The following is an 18,375-nucleotide window of genomic DNA, read 5'->3' as shown; positions in this document are numbered from 1 at the left end:
CTACATCCAGGTGCACAACAATATAGTGGCATAATGGAAGTCTTGCTGAAAGTAAAAACTTTCTTTGCTGCCGTTCCTCAATGTTGGCTGTGGTAAACTACTGGTAGTACACGTCCAAAATGGCGGCCGCGTTTGTCGTGACGTCACGTGAAAAGGGTCCATAGCCTTCTGGCTTGTCCATGTGATCTTTAGCAAACTACAGATGAGCAGCAATGTTCTTTTTGGAGAGCAGTGGCTTTCTCCTTGCAACCCTGCCATGCACACCATTGTTGTTCAAGTGTTCTCCTGATGGTGGATTCATGAACATTAACATTAGCCAATGGCCTTCAGTTGCTTAGAAGTTACCCTGGGGTCCTTTGTGACCTCGCCAACTATTACATGCCTTGCTCTTGGAGTGATCTTTGTTGGTCGACCACTCTTGGGGAGGGTAACAATGGTCTTGAATATCCTCCATTTGCACATAATCTGTATGACTGAGGATTGGAGGAGTCCAAACTCTTTAGAGATGGTTTTGTAACTTTTTCCAGCCTGATGAGCATCAACAACACTTTTTCTGAGGACCTCAGAAATCTCCTTTGTTCGTGCCATGATACACTTCCATGTGTTGTGAAAATCAGACTTTGATAGATCCTTGTTCTTTAAATAAAACAGGGTGTCCACTCACACCTGATTGTCATCCAATTGATTGAAAACACCTGACTAATTTCACCTTCAAATTAACTGCTAATCCTAGAGGTTCACATACTTTTGCCACTCACAGATATGTAATATTGGATCATTTTCCTCAATAAATAAATGGCCAAGTATAATATTTTTGTCTCATTTGTTTAACTGGATTCTCTTTATCTATTTTTTGGACTTGTGTGAAAATCTGATGTTGTTTTAGGTCATATTTATGCAGAAATGGAGAAAATTCTAAAGGGTTCACAAACTTTCAAGCACCACTGTATATACCAACTACATACCAAGTTTCAAGATATTATGCATCACATTTTTCAAGTTCTGCTGCAGGAAACAAACCCTGCCTCTTTACACTGACCTCAGCAGCCCATGGCATAAGCCTACCGGACCTTTGATCCGGGTGAGCTAAAAATTAAAATTTCTCACATTTTCTTAGTATCAAAAGGCACTACCTAATACTTAATAAAACATTACTTAAATCAACACATATACCAACTTTTAAGATCATACCACTCGTAGTTTTCAAGTTCTGCTCCGGAAACAAAACCTTCCCCTAAGACTAACTTGAGAGACCAAGTCTAAAAAATTTTTCCATGGTAACATGAAAAATTAAAATTTCTTAAGCTGAAAAGGCACATCGACATCATCTTGTTAACATGTATACCAAGTTTCAAATCTGCATCATGAATAGTTTTGGATACATGCTCCAGAAACAAACATTGCTCTTCGAAACTAAGTCAAAATCTATTTTTTTTATGTAAAAATCTGAAAAATACTTTTTTCAAAAATCCAAAATAGCAAAAGGGACCACCTCACATGTGGCTTGATATGTATACAAAGTTTCATGAAGATTTTCAGTAGTTTTAAAAAGATATAGCCTGGAAACGAAAACGTGACTGGACGGACAGAACCCATTTCTATATCCCCCGGCATAGATTTATATCTAACAGCATGACCCATCATGTGTTACTCCACACTTTTTTATTCAGGTTAACATCAATTTGTAAATGACTAATGTATTTTAAATAAGTAAATAAACAAAATCCTTGCTACCATATTAAAATGTGAATTGTTTATAGTGTATCAATAAAAATATCAATTTGTCACGTGTTGATTAAATAGTCCGAGACTGAGGCTACATCCCAAATGTACTGTATTGCACTTTTAGTACACCAGATAGCATGTAGGGTAAAGAATAAACAAACAGTGAGTGTTACTGAGCACCAGAGTGGCCTGATGTCTTACAGAGGTAGTCTTTATTGTCAAGATCTTCCACTTTAACAGAGAGACCTTCAGGTGGGTTGTTGAGATCGTCTCTATGGTTGTAGATTTTCAGCTCCAGTGTCTCCTCTTTCTTCACAGGGACCTCTGACGTCCCTCCAGCCGTGGATGTCTTGGTTTTCATGTCCTCACACAGCTAAAGATCAAACAACAAATCTGTTAGGGCGGGACGGTATGGTATCCATCCCACTCGGGAAGGTGCTGCTCTCATTTCTCGCAGCATCGCTCATAGAAAAGGCCTAGTTAATCTGTGACAATCCAGAGCCAAGGCCAGGGAGCAGACGAACAGGCTAAACCGACTATCTGCTACCTGCACAGAGTCGTTACTCAGGGTCCACTACATCAAGACTGTATCTGTTCCCCAAGCTATACAAAAAAGTTTAAATACTCAGTTTGTTCTAGTAATCTAATCAATATAAAATTAAATCATACTGACTGTACAGCCGCTGCCAGCACCTTTGATCTAAAGAAGAACTATTAGAATTATTAAATATTAGCTCTCATGTCTGAAGCATTAACTGTTAATGAACTTATTACAGATGAGAAGTTTAATGTACTGTGTTTAACAGAAACATGGATTAAACCAAATGAGTCTGTAGCATTAAAGGAACCTAGTCCTCCTGTTATATACACCAGCTTCACCTAACTGGCAGAGGAGGCGGCAGCGTTATTTATAATGATTATCTAGGCATAACACAAAAACCTGGACAATTAATATGAAAAACTTCAAACTTATTGAATTCATGTTATGCATTACAGTTAAATTATGTTAAAGATTGCATTTGGTACACATCTGCACCATCCTGAAAGTCCTGAACCGAAACAGGCCAGTACGAATACATGCATCATTACACCCCTACAAGAGGGTAAACAGCAGGAGACAGACATAAGGAACTGTTGCCTCCAATCAGCCACACCTGGTCCTTTCCTGGCCAGGTATTTATCATCCCCCTGAACACAATACCCTCCAGGCCTGTAGAGGGTGCACACACACAAATGGTTAATACTGGCTCCAACACGCATCACTACCCACAGTGTGGACAGAGTTCCTCTCACAGTAATCTCCAAAAACACCAGCACATTCTCACAGGAGAGAAGCCAATTCACTGCTCACAGTGTGGAAAGACATTTACTTATTCAGTAACATTTCAGACCCACAAGTGCACCAACTCCGAGAGATTGCATGAGGCCATTATTTTAAAAAATGTTCTGTTTCCGGTCCACCGGCCGGGTGAGTGCCGTTTGTGCGGTCGAAATTTTTTTTTTAATGCCGGTTTTTCGACATTTTTTTTCGGGTTCGTAAATCTAAAATCGAACTTGACATTTACGCATTCCCAGGGCTTTCCACTAAGGCTCATACTAGCCAGCCATGACAAATAAGTAGCCAGCCGGGGGGGGTGGAGTAAACACAAAATAAACTCCTGTGCATGCAGCTCCCAGGATTAAATGTATTTTCCACAGACCATTTATGTATTCACTTTACTCAAATACAAAGTAAAATGGCAGCAAATCTTCTTTCTTTTCTTGCGTATTGCATCATGAGGCATTCCTGGCTTGTAAATCTCTTATTTTCGGTGCATGACACATTCACGCAGCTGAGCATGCTATGAATTAACAACGACAACAGTCTGCAGTGGTGGCTACACAATTAAACACTCAGCGAACATTTCTCCATTTGTGTATGAAAATACACTCCAACGACTCCGTTTGGTTTCATTTACAACCAACGGTGTCTTTTGATGCCAGCACATAATTGAACAAGAGAAGGCTGGTTTACCGGAGACAAAATAAGTGTTCTTTCTGCTTCTGTTCCCTCCGATGGCCCCGACACACTACTGGCTCCGCCAAGTGTGCGCACACTCTGAACTGAATCAGCTCTGCGCATGCGCCGTGCGGCACAAAAAAATGGCAGCCACCATGAAGGAAGGAGAGCCGGAGTTTTCAATTTTGCTTAAGTGTGAAATCGCAAAATGGTATTCTAGCAAACAACAAAATAGTAAAGATTCAGAAAAACAAATCATTCCGTGATAATTTTAATAGTGTAATTTCATCCGAACTAGGCCTAACGGTCGATTTAGAACTACAAAAAGTCCGTGTGTCGGACATTTTAAGTACCTTTGTAAAAGTTTTGCAAATGTTGCAGTCAGCATTTAAAATGCTAACTTAAAGTTGTTGTACAAGTTTCAGTTGATTAAACTGTCATTTTATTAAATGTGTCTGCTTTTGTAATAAAAAAGTACTGAAAGAAAAAGCAAACAGAATTGCAATTTCTTATCCATCCATATATAAAAATAAATAAATAAATAAAATAAGTCCCTCCCTCCCGACTGAAAATTTTTTTGCTCACCCGGTGGACAGGAAACGGATTTTTTTTTTTAAGGATGGCCTGATTTAAAGTTGTCATATTAAATATAGGGTGGCACGGTGGTGTAGTGGTTAGCGCTGTCGCATCACAGAAAGAAGGTCCGGGTTCGAGCCTCGTGGCCGGCGACGGCCTTTCTGTGCGGAGTTTGCATGTTCTCCGCGTGGGTTTCCTCCGGGTGCTCCAGTTTCCCCCACAGTCCAAAGACATGCAGGTTAGGTTGAATGAATTTATTTATTTTCGAACATGTATAAAAAATGTAACTATTTGTACATGCAAAAGAAAGAAAACGAGAAATTAAAAAAATAAAATAAAGAGCTAAGACATTACAAAACACCGCACATTGTTCGAAAAAGGAGTGGGAAGAAGTACAATACTTTTTTTTAATTTCCCACCCCTTCTTAACTACCCCGAAATCCTAACTACATTAATACACCTATAAAATATATACACTTCATGAATATCTATATAAATATATAACTACAAAAAAAAAAATTATATATATATATATATATATATATATATATATATACATACACACACACACACACACACACACACCATACCATATATACACTTCATAAATATCTATATAAATATATAATTACAAAAATATATACTATATACCATATATACACTACATAAATATCTATATAAATATATAATTACAAAAATAAATATATACTACATACCTATCCCTGTAAATATAAATATATAAACTATCCCCGTAAATAAATATATACCACATATACCATATACTAAGTTAGTTCTAATATAACAAATCAACCCTATTCTATTTATAGATTTATCCCTCATCATCCCCCGTTAACATACTTCCTCTTCCATGTACTTGTTTAAAAACAGATTTATATTTGCACTTTGCTTTATTTCTGTCTCCAGTCTGTTCCATAAAGTCACCCCACAGCTCGATACGCACATGCTTTTTATATTTGTTCGAACCTTCGGTTTTTTAAAATTTAGGTTTTTTTAGATTATATCCCCCCTCTCTTTCACTAAACATTCCTTGTATATTTTTTGGCAATAGATTATTTCTCACTTTGTACATTATTTGTGCTGTTCTGAATTTGACCAGATCCATAAATTTCAACGTGTGATTTTATGAATAGTGTGTGTGTGTTCTCTGTATCCCGTTTTGTTTATTGTCCTTATTGCTCTTTTCTGTATTGTACATATTGGCTGCAGAGTGGTTTTGTAGGTGATTCCCCAGACTTCGACACAATAAGTCAGATATGGCAAAAATAACGAGTAATATAGAGTACGCAAAGATTTGCAATCAAGAATATGTTTTGTTTTCCACAGAATTGCCGAGCACTTTGCCAGTTTTGCTCATATGTATCCTACATGAGGTTTCCAGCCAGGGCTCTACACTAACTTTTTTTTTTTTCAGGAGCACACGTGCTCCTAAGTTAAAAATTTTAGGAGCACAGGGAAAAAAAAATGGGGGCACAAGCAGGTTTTCATTTTAAAGGTTTATTGCAGCGCAAACCTTAGACACACCAACACATAAAACGCAAAATTCAATTGAGAATGAATGAATGAATGAACGAATGAATGAACAAACAAATAAACAACTGAATGAATGAACAAACAGTAGCTAAACAGAGAGCAGAGCTCAGCAGAGCTAACATCATCATCAAGGACAGCTCCCACCCTGGCTCTGAGTTCTTTGACTTGCTGCCCTCAGGCAGGCGTTACAGGTGTATCAAAGCAAGGACCAACGGACTCAAAAACAGTTTTTTCCCACAGGCCATAACCACCTTGAACAATTAGCCTTTTTCACATTACGTCACTTGCAGGGGAACTCATATCCGTTTTCAGCCTTTTGAATGGAAGAAGAGGTATACGGCAGCAACATATGTTAACAAAACTGTCATTCACAGATAAGACTGATAATAATATTGCGCATTGTTGTTTATCATTACGTATTGTTAGCGACCATTCCAGTCACCTATCTGCCATATTTTGGAAAGGAAGTTTACTGACTTTCTATGGTTGCTACTTGTTAGCCAGCAGATTAGCATGCCGCTTCTTCTTCCATTCAAAAGGCTGAAAACGGATGTGAGGTTCTTCTCCAAGTGACGTAATGTGAAAAAGGCTAATTACATGCACTGACTGATGCCACTTCTGGCAGGTGCAACAATGCACCAACAAGGACCTAAAAGGACAATATTCTCACGCTTACCTGATACAGTGCAATACTTATTACAGTGCAACCTCACAGAGCAACTTTTTAGTTTTTATAGCTTTTGTACATTTTATTTATATTTCTACACTTTTACATCCATACCCAATACAATACCAAATACAGTGCAATATCCTGAGTTTTGTAGCTGAACTGATGGCCCTTTTCCACTACCCTTTTTCAGCTCACTTCAGCTCGCTTCAGCTCACTTCAGCCCGACACGGCTCGCGTTTCGACTATCAAAAACCAGCACGACTCAGCTCGCTTCAGCCCTGCTTAGCCCCCAAAACTCGCACCGTTTTGGAGTAGGGCTGAAGCGAGCCAAAGCGAGCCGAGTGAGGTTGGGGGCGTGAGCAGACACTCCCCTGTGCACTGATTGGTGAGGAGGAGTGTCCTCACATGCCCACACACGCCCCGCGAGCACGCTGGGATCTGTAAACACCGTAAACCCGGAAGAAGGAGAAGAATTACGAATTACGAGAATTTCTGAAGCCTTATGCACCTCGCCTCATCTATACGCTCTTGCCAGTATCTGTCCGCGGTGTCGGTGACAACAAGCCACAGCACCAAGACCAGCAACACTAACGACTCCATGTCCTCCATGTTTATTGTTTACTATTCGGGTCGTGAGACTACCGCTTAAAAGATCACTGATGTCACTGTTTGCGCTGCTTAACGACATCACCTGATGTCCACCCACTTTCGCTAACTCCACCCAATGTGTCCACCCACTTCCAGCCAGCACGGTTCAGCGCGGTTGTAGTCGAAATGCAACTCCAACAGCCCAGCTCAGCACGGCACGGCTCAGCCCGACTCAGCCGCGTTTGTAGTGGAAAAGCGGCATGAGTTTCTATAACTAATGTGCAATTAACATCTGCAACTCAACATGCCCAGTTGTATATATATTCTTTGTTTTTCTGCTGTGTTGTGACATGCACCATTTGTATATACTGTATATTATTTGTTTTTCTGCTGCGTTGTATGTTCCCATCTAAATGTTTGCACTGGGGTGTGTGCTTTCCATCTCATTATATAATTTTCCCCGCACCTTCTCCCGTCATTCTAGCTTTCTTCACTACACTTTCTTCCTCGTCCGTTCTTTTATTCTTGTTTCCACCATCACTGCTTTTAAAAAACGCCGTTATTCTCTACATAGCGAATATATTTCTCAGCTCGGTCCGAACCAGCTCTCAGTTATCTCTCAGTTGAATGATCTGATGAATCCCTAAAAAGCACTTTTCCCACCTAATGCCACACCCACAACATACAACCGTGGGAAAGAGGGGCAATCACAGAAAGATGAGTAGAAAACGGGAAATGTTACGGGGGATATTTATTGTGATAGTAGGCTATTGTAGTGTCAGCACAAAAGCACCAGACTCAACTTTAACTGAAAGTGTTATTCAGTAGCCTAAACTTATTCAAGCTACAGACCGAGAAGAATAATGGCCCTTTTCCACTACCCTTTTTCAGCTCACTTCAGCCCGACACGGCTCGCGTTTCGACTACCAAAAAACAGCACGACTCCGCTCGCTTCAGCCCTGCTTAGCCCCTAAAACTCGCACCGTTTTGGAGTAAGGCTGAAGCGAGCCAAAGCGAGCTGAGTGAGGCTGGGGGCGTGAGCAGACACTCCCCTGTGCACTGATTGGTGAGGAGGAGTGTCCTCACATGCCCACACACGCCCCGCGAGCACGCTGGGATCTGTAAACACCGTAAACCCGGAAGAAGGAGAAGAATTACGAATTACGAGAATTTCTGAAGCCTTATGCGCCTCGCCTCATCTATACGCTCTTGCCAGTATCTGTTCGCGTTGTCGGTGACAACAAGCCACAGCACCAAGACCAGCAACACTAACGACTCCATGTCCTCCATGTTTATTGTTTACTATTCGGGTCGTGAGACTACCGCTTAAAAGATCACTGATGTCACTGTTTGCGCTGCTTAACGACATCACCTGACGTCCACCCACTTTCGCTAACTCCACCCAATGTGTCCACACACTTCCAGCCAGCACGGTTCAGCGCGGTTGTAGTCGAAATGCAACTCCAACAGCCCCGCTCAGCTCGACTCAGCCCAACTCAGCACGGCACGGCTCAGCCGCGTTTGTAGTGGAAAAGCGGCATAAAAATGCTGAAATCTCATGTCCCGGTAAAACGCACTAGCATGGCAGAACGGCAAAAAAAATTTAACTTTTTCACTCCCCCCCGGCTACCGTGGGAACCACCACAGTGCAAGACAGAGGCAATGCACGCAACTACAGACAGGGAGCAAGGCGCAGGCAGAACACACACACACCAATACAGGCCGTTACTCGTTACCCTTCCATGAAGCTACAAGGCTGTCTCTCTCCGAGAGGGAGCAGCCCCTCCCTCCTGTGTGTGTGTGTGTGTGTGTGTGTGTGTGTGTGTGTGTGTGTGTGTGAGAGAGTGAGTGAGAGAGAGGGAGGGAGCAGCCCCTCCCCCACCCACGCGCTGAGCACAGACACAGTGTCACACAGAAAGTGAAGGATTTTCTCAGAGTGCTCCCTCCAAACAACAGGGATTTACACGAAAACGGAAGGAGATATTCACAAAATTCTTTCACACTGAGCACTACAAGGCTCTGATGAACACACTGATGTAATTTTCTTGTCTCGAGTGTATAAATTGATATTAGGTAGGCTATCCAGCGCTGGATTTACATACTTTGCAGTTTAACGTTTGATACATTTTAGAATGTTAAACTCGTCGCGTCTGTGCTCAGTGCTTTCCTAAATTGTCGGCCGCAAGAAGCCCTCGCACGAACGCGCGTGTTTTTTTTCGTCTTTCACATGCCGAAAAATTCGCTCGCAAATGCGAGTGAAATGTGTGCACTGTAGAGCCCTGCCGGGGACATAAAGCAGCCAACCACTACACCGTCAACAAACTCGAGTGAGCAAGTGAGTGGGGTACTGACAACATCCAAACATCCCAGTTTATCAAAACACCATGTCTGAGGACCCTCCAGATCTACTCCTTTACCTCAAACACCATTAACAAAAGGGTTGACTAAACAGATATGTTTTCAGCCGAGACTTAAACACTGAGACTGAGTCTGATTCCTGAACACTACTTGGAAGGCTGTTCCATAACTGTAGAGCTTTGTAAGAAAAGGCTCTGCCCCCTGATGTAGCTCTGCCCTCTGATGTAGCAGAGCCTTTTCTTACAAAGCCCCACAGTTATGGAACAGCCTTCCAAGTGTGAAATGTGAAGTTCACTATAATGAGGTACCAGCAGATAGTCTGCACCTTTTGATCCAAGTAGATGTGGCGGGTCATAAAGGACCAGAAGTTCGCTCAGGTACTGTGGTGCGAGACTATTCAGTGCTTTAAAGGTCAATAGTAGCATTTTATAATCGGGTCATTCCATGCCAAATCAACAAATATCTGACAAGTTTATGCTCGACCATCTCAGATTTCAATGAAAGTTGGAGGGATCAGAGATACTATTAAAAGAAGTTAATCCCCAAAATTTGAGATTCCTATCTCCAACGGTTTCAGAGATACAGGCATTTGAATTTTTCGATTTTTTTGCATTTTGCTCAAAACATACATATTTCAAAGTGTAATATAATCTTTATTATGCAAGATAGAAACCTAAAATTTTGCACAGAGAGACTCAATGTCTTGCACTACAAGCTTCAACTTAGAATTTCAATGGTCATTGTATATTAGATGGTGATTTTAACAAGGAAATTAAAAACACAAATTTGCATTTTTTGCATTTTTAATTCATTCTGGAAGCTTGCCTGTGGCAGTAATGCTTAAACTAAGAATGTTATTCAAATCTACACAGAAATATCAACCAATTTCAGTTTTACCAAGTCTCCACTATTCCTAGCTTGTCTGTAATAGGGTTTTGAAATTCACCGATTTCTAAAACATGCCATTTTCAGTTGCAAGAAATCCAATGTGGGATAGCAGTTAGGAACTTGTAAATTTTTCAGTAATCCCCAAGACCCATCTTTTAGATTTCCAAATTTTTGTTCTGTGTGTCTCAAGTATTTTTAAACTACAGGGGTTTAAAAAATCCATTTTCACCAAATTTGAATTTTTGATATATTTTCATATAACTGATATTTGAGGGTTAATAAATGCTTCAATAAGGCTCAAGTAGGTTAGGAGACATGTTTCTTCCTCAATTTTCAATACATTTCAATTAATGCTCAGTATTAATTATTTGTAAATTGATTTTAATCTAAGACTGTGTAACATTAGCAATCAATGACCAGCTATTGTGTACCAGTCAACAGCCAGCCTCATCAATATCAACACAGCACAATAGGTGACCTTTGATACCAGAACAGGTGGCTCATATCTTAGAGTCTGTAAACTGCATACTTGTTTAGATAACATTATATTGCTTGGATTATATTAAATACATTGTAATACAGAGCACTGAGAAAATTTACCAATATGTTATTAACTGAATGTGTTTCTTTGCAAGGATTGGATATTTTGAATAGTTGACTAGGGAATTTAATTGTAGTTGCTTTCAATTTGAGATCAGTATAAAGGAGTTTGTTCTTAGACATCTAGAAATGGCTGAACTTCCTCCCTGTTCTATAGGAATTGGACTAAAGAAAGATTCTGACTGCCATAAACTAACATACAATTTCTGTTGCAAGTTAAATACACTCAGTATAGTTTGGAGCAAATTTCATTAATTAATAAAATTTCATTTTAGAACGTAAAGTTTCTTCTACTCATTGCAGCTTTGCTTTGCCATATGCAGCTTTCTGTTTGCGGCTATACTTGGCAATTTTCAGTGGAGAGTAACCAATTGACACAAGGCTTTTGTCAAGTGATTCAGCTACCTCACCAGTGTATTTTGGATCCACATCTACACACATGCTCTTTTGTTCTGATTCTGTAGAGCCTGCTGAATCTGCTTGGCTTAAATGTTTTCACTCTCTGAACATTTAGAACACAATTTTTGTCCAGGTTTAAGATTTTTATTTATCAGTTTTGAAAGTGAATCTGCTGTTTCAGGAAGAATTGAACGTAATTCTGTTTTAACTTTTTTCTTGTGCCTTTCATATGGATCACAACAACTTTTCTGTAGCTCTTCATATTTCATCAGAAACAGTTTCTCATGATGCAGACATACTGTGTCTGTGCTTGAAATGTTCTCAAGTTCAGTTCTCTGTTTAATTAATGAAATTTGCTCCAAACTATACTGAGAGTGTATTTACCGTATTTTTCGGACTATAAGTCGCACTTTTTTTCATGGTTCGGCTGGCAATGCGACTTATACTCCGGTGCGACGTATATATGGTTTTTTTTTTCACCGCGGAATAACTGGAGCTGATGCCGAGTCTGACGACAGCCACGCAGAAGAAGAGGAAACGGCGCTTCATCTGCCGCTGGAGGCAGAGTTGTTCAGAAGCAACACCGAGGATGAGGAATTCAATGGATTTGCTGATTTGGAGTGAAATCATCAGCTTGATAAACTTGATTGACCTGTGTTTTATTATTAATGATAGGCCTATAGTTATTTAAATAAGTTATGTAGTGATTTTAGGCAGTGCTTAATTTGTGAAGTGGGAGGTCCCGGAACGCAGGAGGTGGGTGGGTCCGGCGACTCAAAAAAAAAAAAAAAAAAGGCGGGGGATGGTTTACTATAACTTTACGCACATGCGCTTATTGTGTGTGTAAAATAATAATAATAATAATAATAATAATAATAATAATATCAGACATTATGATCTTAGAAAACGCTTTAGTGACAGTTACAGACAGTAATATGTCGTGATATTATATTATAAAATATTAATTTTTATTAGTCTATATATTAAATTATATATTACATTTATCTTCTAAAATAACAGACTGTACTCATCACAACCGGTTTATTTCACCATTGGAGATCAGCTCACACAAGACATGAGTTAAATGACTCATTTTAAGGATTTAAGTAGGGGATTTAAAAGCGGTTGTTGTTTTTTTTTTCACTAGACGGTTGTTTTTACTACCGTACCTGTCTTTGGAGATGATATACCTATAGCCTACTTGACCTCTGATTTGATGAAATAAAATTCGACAAAAATGAAGAATGACACTCCTCGATGATGACTACAGCTTTAATAACAAAGATGAAAGAGCCATGGGGCGATAATAAGCCCTACCGGTAAAAATATTCTAAAAGCAAACTGATTAATGCATCAGTAATAGGCTACTAATATTAGTTATAATAATAATATAGGCTATTAGTAATAACGATAGTGATAGTATTAAAGATAGTAGTAGATATTTAAAATAATCAGACTAGGCTACTTACAGGGCAAAGGGCGCGTTATCACTGCTCAGCTGTTCGTTTATTAAATAAACAATGCAGTCGCGCAGTAACCACGCGCCGCTTATCAGATAGAATCACAGATTCTATGGATAGAATAACCCTTCAAAAAAGTGCGACTTATAGTCCGGTGCGACGTATATATGTTTTTTTCGTCTTCATAATGCATTTTTTGGCTGATGCGACTTAAACTCCGGAGCGACGTATAGTCCGGAAAATACGGTAACTTACAATTTCTGTTGTATGTTAGTTTATGGCAGTCAGAATCTTTCTTTAGTCCAATTCCTATAGAACAGGGAGGAAGTTCAGCCATTTCTAGATGTCTAAGAACAAACTCATTTATACTGATCTCAAATTGAAAGCAACGACAATTAAATTCCCTAGTCAACTATTCAAAATATCCAATCCTTGCAAAGAAACACATTCAGTTAATAACATTGATAAATTTTCTCAGTGCTCTTTATTACAATGTATTTAATATAATCCAAGCAATATAATGTTATCTAAACAAGTATACAGTTTACAGACTAAGATATGAGCCACCTGTTCTGGTATCAAAGGTCACCTATTGTGCTGTGTTGATATTGATGAGGCTGGCTGTTGACTGGTACACAATAGCTGGTCATTGATTGCTAATGTTACACAGTCTTAGATTAAAATCAATTTACAAATAATTAATACTGAGCATTAATTGAAATTTTATTGAAAATTGAGGAAGAAACATGTCTCCTAACCTACTTGAGCCTTATTGAAGCATTTATTAACCCTCAAATATCAGTTATATGAAAATATATCAAAAATTCAAATTTGGTGAAGATGGATTTTTTAAACCCCTGTAGTTTAAAAATACTTGAGAGACACAGAACAAAAATTTGGAAATATAAAATATGGGTCTTGGGGATTACTGAAAAAAATTTACAAGTTCCTAACTGCTATCCCACATTGGATTTCTTGCTACTGAAAATGGCATGTTTTAGAAATCGGCGAATTTCAAAACCCTATTACAGACAAACTAGGAATAGTGGAGACTTGGTAAAACTGAAATTGGTAGATATTTCTGTGTAGATTTGAATAACATTCTTAATGCAAGCATTACTGCCACAGGCAAGCTTCCAGAATTAGTTAAAAATGCAAATTTGTCTTTTTAATTTCCTTGTTAAAATCACCATCTAATATACAATGACCATTGAAATTCTAAGTTGAAGCCTGTAGTGCAAGACATTGAGTCTCTCTGTGCAAAATTTTAGGTTTCTATCTTGCATAATAAAGATTATATTGCACTTTGAAATATGTATGTTTTGAGCAAAAAACAAAAAAAATCGAAAAATTAAAATGCCTGTATCTCTGAAACTATTGGTGATAGGAAGCTCAAGTTTTGGGGATTAACTTCTTTTAATAGTATCTCTGAGCCCTCCAAATTTCATTGAGCATAACCTCTTGTTGATTTGGCATGGAATGACCCAATCAATACAAAATTTGATTGGGAGCCAATGCAGTGTGGATAAGAAAGGGGTGATGTGGTCGTATCTTCTAGTTCTAGTAAGGGCTCTTGCTGCTGCATTTTGAACTAACTGGAGGTTTTTTATGCACTTATTGGAACATCCAGACAGGAAGGCATTACAATAATTCAACCTGGAGGTAACAAAAGCATGAACTAGTTTTACTGCATTGTGTAGTGACATTAAAATTTCTTATCTTAGCAATATTTCTGAGATGAAAGAAAGCTATCCGGGTAATCATCAATATGAATTTCAAATTAAAGACTGGGGTCAATAATCACCTCAAGGTCTTTTACTGCTGCACGTGAAGAAACAAAAAGGCAATACAGAGTTACTGTGTAATCAGAAAACCAAATTCTAGCCGCATGTGGTCCTAGTACAAGTACTAGGATCTTGTCAGAGTTAAAGGGGAACTGAAGTCATTTTTAAACTTGCTTTATTTCTTAATTAACATGTTATTCAATTACGTTTTCGGTTTTATTAACCTTATATCGTGACTGGTATTGGCAGATTATATTACACTTATCAGCCTTTTCGGTTTTTAGAAGAAGAAACCTTTGTCACATGCACACTTCAAGCACAGTGAAATTCATCCTCTGCATTTAACCCATCTGAAGCAGTGAACACACGCATACACACACTCAGAGCAGTGGTCAGCCATACTACAGCGCCCGGGGAGTAGTTAGGGGTCAGGTACCATGCTCAAGGGCACCTCAGCCAAAGGCCGCCCCACGTCAACCTAACTGCATGTCTTTGGATTGTGGGGGAAACCAGAGCACCCGGAGGAAACCCACACAGACACGGGGAGAACATGCAAACTCCACAGAGAAAGGCTCTCGCCAGCCGCTGGGTTCGAACCCGGAACCTTCTTGCTGTGAGGCTACCGTGCTAACCACTACACCACCGTGCCGCCTTAGCCATGTTGAATGTAGTTTGTATGGTCCACGGCAGGCGTCACAGTATCTGCGCAATCCTCACGAGACTTGTGCGAGACTTCAAACATGAAGTGTCAGCACCGCCATTTTGAAAACTGTTTACACAGTGGGCAGATCGCCATATTCCAATTTAGATTAATTTCGAGATTTGCCAGCTTCATCAGTGATGGAGTGTCAGTCCTGCACGCTGTGGCGCATGCACCTGAAGGCACGCCTCAGGCTGTGCGCACCGAGTGGACTCCAGCACGCCAAGAATAAGGTGCACCTGAGCTCAGTTAAGGAACTGTGTGTTTGCCTATTTAAGGACTGTGCTGATGCATTTGCATCGCAAAGTATTATGATATGCATTACCAAGCCTTTCTACCTATTGTCTTGATTTCCTGTTTCACGATCCTTGTGCCAGTTTCTCGTTCTTGTCCTGGCTTAGCCTTTGATGTACTATTTGCACCTCAACCGACCTTTTTGTCTGTATTCTCGTTTTTGATCTAGCCTGTCATTTTGGATTGTTTTTTTTTCCTGCACTTTATTAAACTGTATACTTCTGCACATATATCCGCCTCCCTCGCATACGTGACACAGAGATTATTCCATATGACTTCGAACCAACTTAGAAGAGTTGGAAAGACAACAGGATAAGGACTAGTGCGTTGCACTGGGACCTCATTACTGTCGCACAATTAAAACGTGCCAGATCAGGTGGCTGGTGGGTTTTCAAAATAATAAATACATGCATGTTTTTTGTGATAAATACATTTTATATCGAGCGCATTTCCCACATAATCGTCACTAACATTTCAGAAAGCACTACAAAATGGCGTCCCCACTATATAGTGTCCTATAAAGTGAGTAGGGAGCGATTTCTGACACAGGGAAAACTTCTGGCTTGATTACGTCAGCATTCAAAGGAGGGAGCATGTCTTTTGACAACACTGGCAGATGTTGGTCACTTTGATTTCCGCTGGACGTTTTACTTCCATCCCACAAAGTTTCGCACAGGTTTCAGTGAATCTCGTTTACAGCCATTGCTTTGACATATGGACTGATATTAGGCCTGGCACGGTATATGTATTCGTACCGAACCATCACGGTACGGGGGTCACGGTTCGGTGCACACATTTTCACAGAGAATACACACGGTACAGAAGTTTAATACTGATCTGAACGCGGATCTGTTATTTTGCAAGAGTTTCCTTCAGGACACATTTAACCACTACCACCTGCAAGCTCTGATTGGTCCATATACATATCCATAGACAAACTCCACCTTCAAATACAAACTCTGGTCTGTGGGAAGGTACCGCTGTTAGGATGTTGTTGTTGCGAGAGAGGGCTAACAATGGCGAGTGGCGAAGAGCTAGAAGACCCACCATCATCATTTAAGTCAGTGGTGTGGGATAACTTCAGGTTCCCCGTGAGTTATAACAGCGATGGAGAGTGAGTGGTTGACAAAACAAAGACGGTCTGCCGTCGTTGTTCAACATCTGTTCATTACGTGAGTGGGAACACTTCAAACATGTTAACACACATCTGGCGACACCACCCAGACATCCCCATCACTGGGACGAGACGGAAGAAAAGTGTCCAATTACGTCTCCCAAATCTCTTACAACAGCCCCTTGACACAAATACATGCAGAGCAAAAAAAAAAAAAAATTTACCGAAGCAATTGGAATTTACATCGCATCCGCTATGCGCCCATATTCCTCTGTAGAAGAGACGGGATTCAAATATTTATTACATGTGCTCGAACCTCGCTACACTCCTCCATCCCGCAGCCATGTAAGAGAATCAGTAGTGCCAGCCTTATACAACAGAACGAGACAAATTGTGGAACAGGGGTTAAAAGCTGCCCATTCTATTGCGCTCACCACAGATTCATGGACTTCTCGGGCGCGAGGGATTAAAGAGGACGATAGTGTGCCGCGCTCATACTTATACTTATGTTCACTGAGCTATGTGAATGTAAAAAAGTGTTTAGGCACTCGTGCGTATTGTATGTTAAAGTACCCCAAAAGGTCATGTGTTGCACTGATGCACCTATCAATATACGACTATTCATGTATATCAATATATGACAATTTAATGTGGTGCTATCTCAGCTGGGGATTTAAACAATAAAAAGCTGTTTTTGAGGATAGCCTTTTGGTTATGTTTTTTTTTTTCCTGCACTGTACCGAAAATGTACCGAACCGTAGGGTCAGAACCGAGGTACGTACCGAACCGTGAGTTTTGTGTACCGTGCCACCCCTAACTGATATATTACATGGCATATTTCAAACACTCATAACTTGCTATAGCAGTGACAAAATAGCTGTCAGAAATGCATTCCTACATTTTATAAAATGAGAAATAGAATTTTGATAATTAAAAAAAAAATTGCCTTCAGTTCCCCTTTAAGCAGAAGGAAATTAATAAGCATCCAGTGCAGGGTTCTCCACTTTTCAAAAATGAAAGGTGGAGGTGGGGGTTTGCCCCCCTGAAGCTGATGGACTTTGGGCTTTTTGACAGTGAAACTGGCCAATAAATGGATAGGAAATGCTAAATCATTGGTAAAATAATTTTACAAAAAATTAACACTTACTGTACATATCTTTATTGTCAATGTGAGACTCATTACAGTGACATTTCAGTTGAGACTGATGCACCTGTAAAATTTATATCGTATTAACTGTAGAATGCCCTCGTACATCTGTGTCACATAGGTTCTTAAATGTGACAATGATGGACAACAGCCAAAGAAAGAACTTTTAATACAAGATGTTTTATTGGGTCCGGGTTCCCAAAGTAGCAGCAGAAATTTAACACAAAATAAGTTATAATAATAAAAGTTCAAGTAATTATTAAAAAAAAAAAATAAAAAAATAAAAACTTTGTCTACAAAACAGAATACTGTATTGCACTATGTTTGCACCGCCTGATGACAGACACATTACAGGACTACTACATACAGTGGGGCAAAAAAGTATTTAGTCAGCCACCAATTGTGCAAGTTCTACCACTTAAAAAGATGAGAGAGGCCTGTAATTTTCATCATAGGTACACTTCAACTATAAGAGACAGAATGGGGGGAAAGAATCCAGGAAAATCACATTGTAGGATTTTT

General features: G+C 39.6%; 1 protein-coding gene and 1 pseudogene across 2 annotated transcripts in view; one reads left to right on the top strand and one right to left on the bottom strand.

The window, feature by feature from the left end:
* The window catches only part of LOC132901311 (zinc finger protein 850-like), a 495,238-nt pseudogene that overhangs the window by 295,346 nt on the left and 181,517 nt on the right, over positions 1–18,375 (top strand).
* The window catches only part of LOC132901319 (zinc finger protein OZF-like), a 94,417-nt gene that overhangs the window by 59,382 nt on the left and 16,660 nt on the right, over positions 1–18,375 (bottom strand). The window contains exon 2 of one of the 2 annotated variants that reach the window (XM_060943631.1): positions 1,927–2,098. The exons of the other annotated variant lie outside the window; for it this stretch is intronic. Within the exon in view, the coding sequence (XP_060799614.1) occupies positions 1,927–2,086 (160 nt within the window). The 5' untranslated portion in view covers positions 2,087–2,098. The remainder of the gene's footprint in view (positions 1–1,926; positions 2,099–18,375) is intronic. 2 annotated transcript variants of the gene reach the window in all.

Source organism: Neoarius graeffei, chromosome 17, assembly GCF_027579695.1.
Source record: "Neoarius graeffei isolate fNeoGra1 chromosome 17, fNeoGra1.pri, whole genome shotgun sequence".
NCBI lineage: Eukaryota > Metazoa > Chordata > Actinopteri > Siluriformes > Ariidae > Neoarius > Neoarius graeffei.
This window is presented reverse-complemented; position numbering and strand designations above follow the sequence as displayed.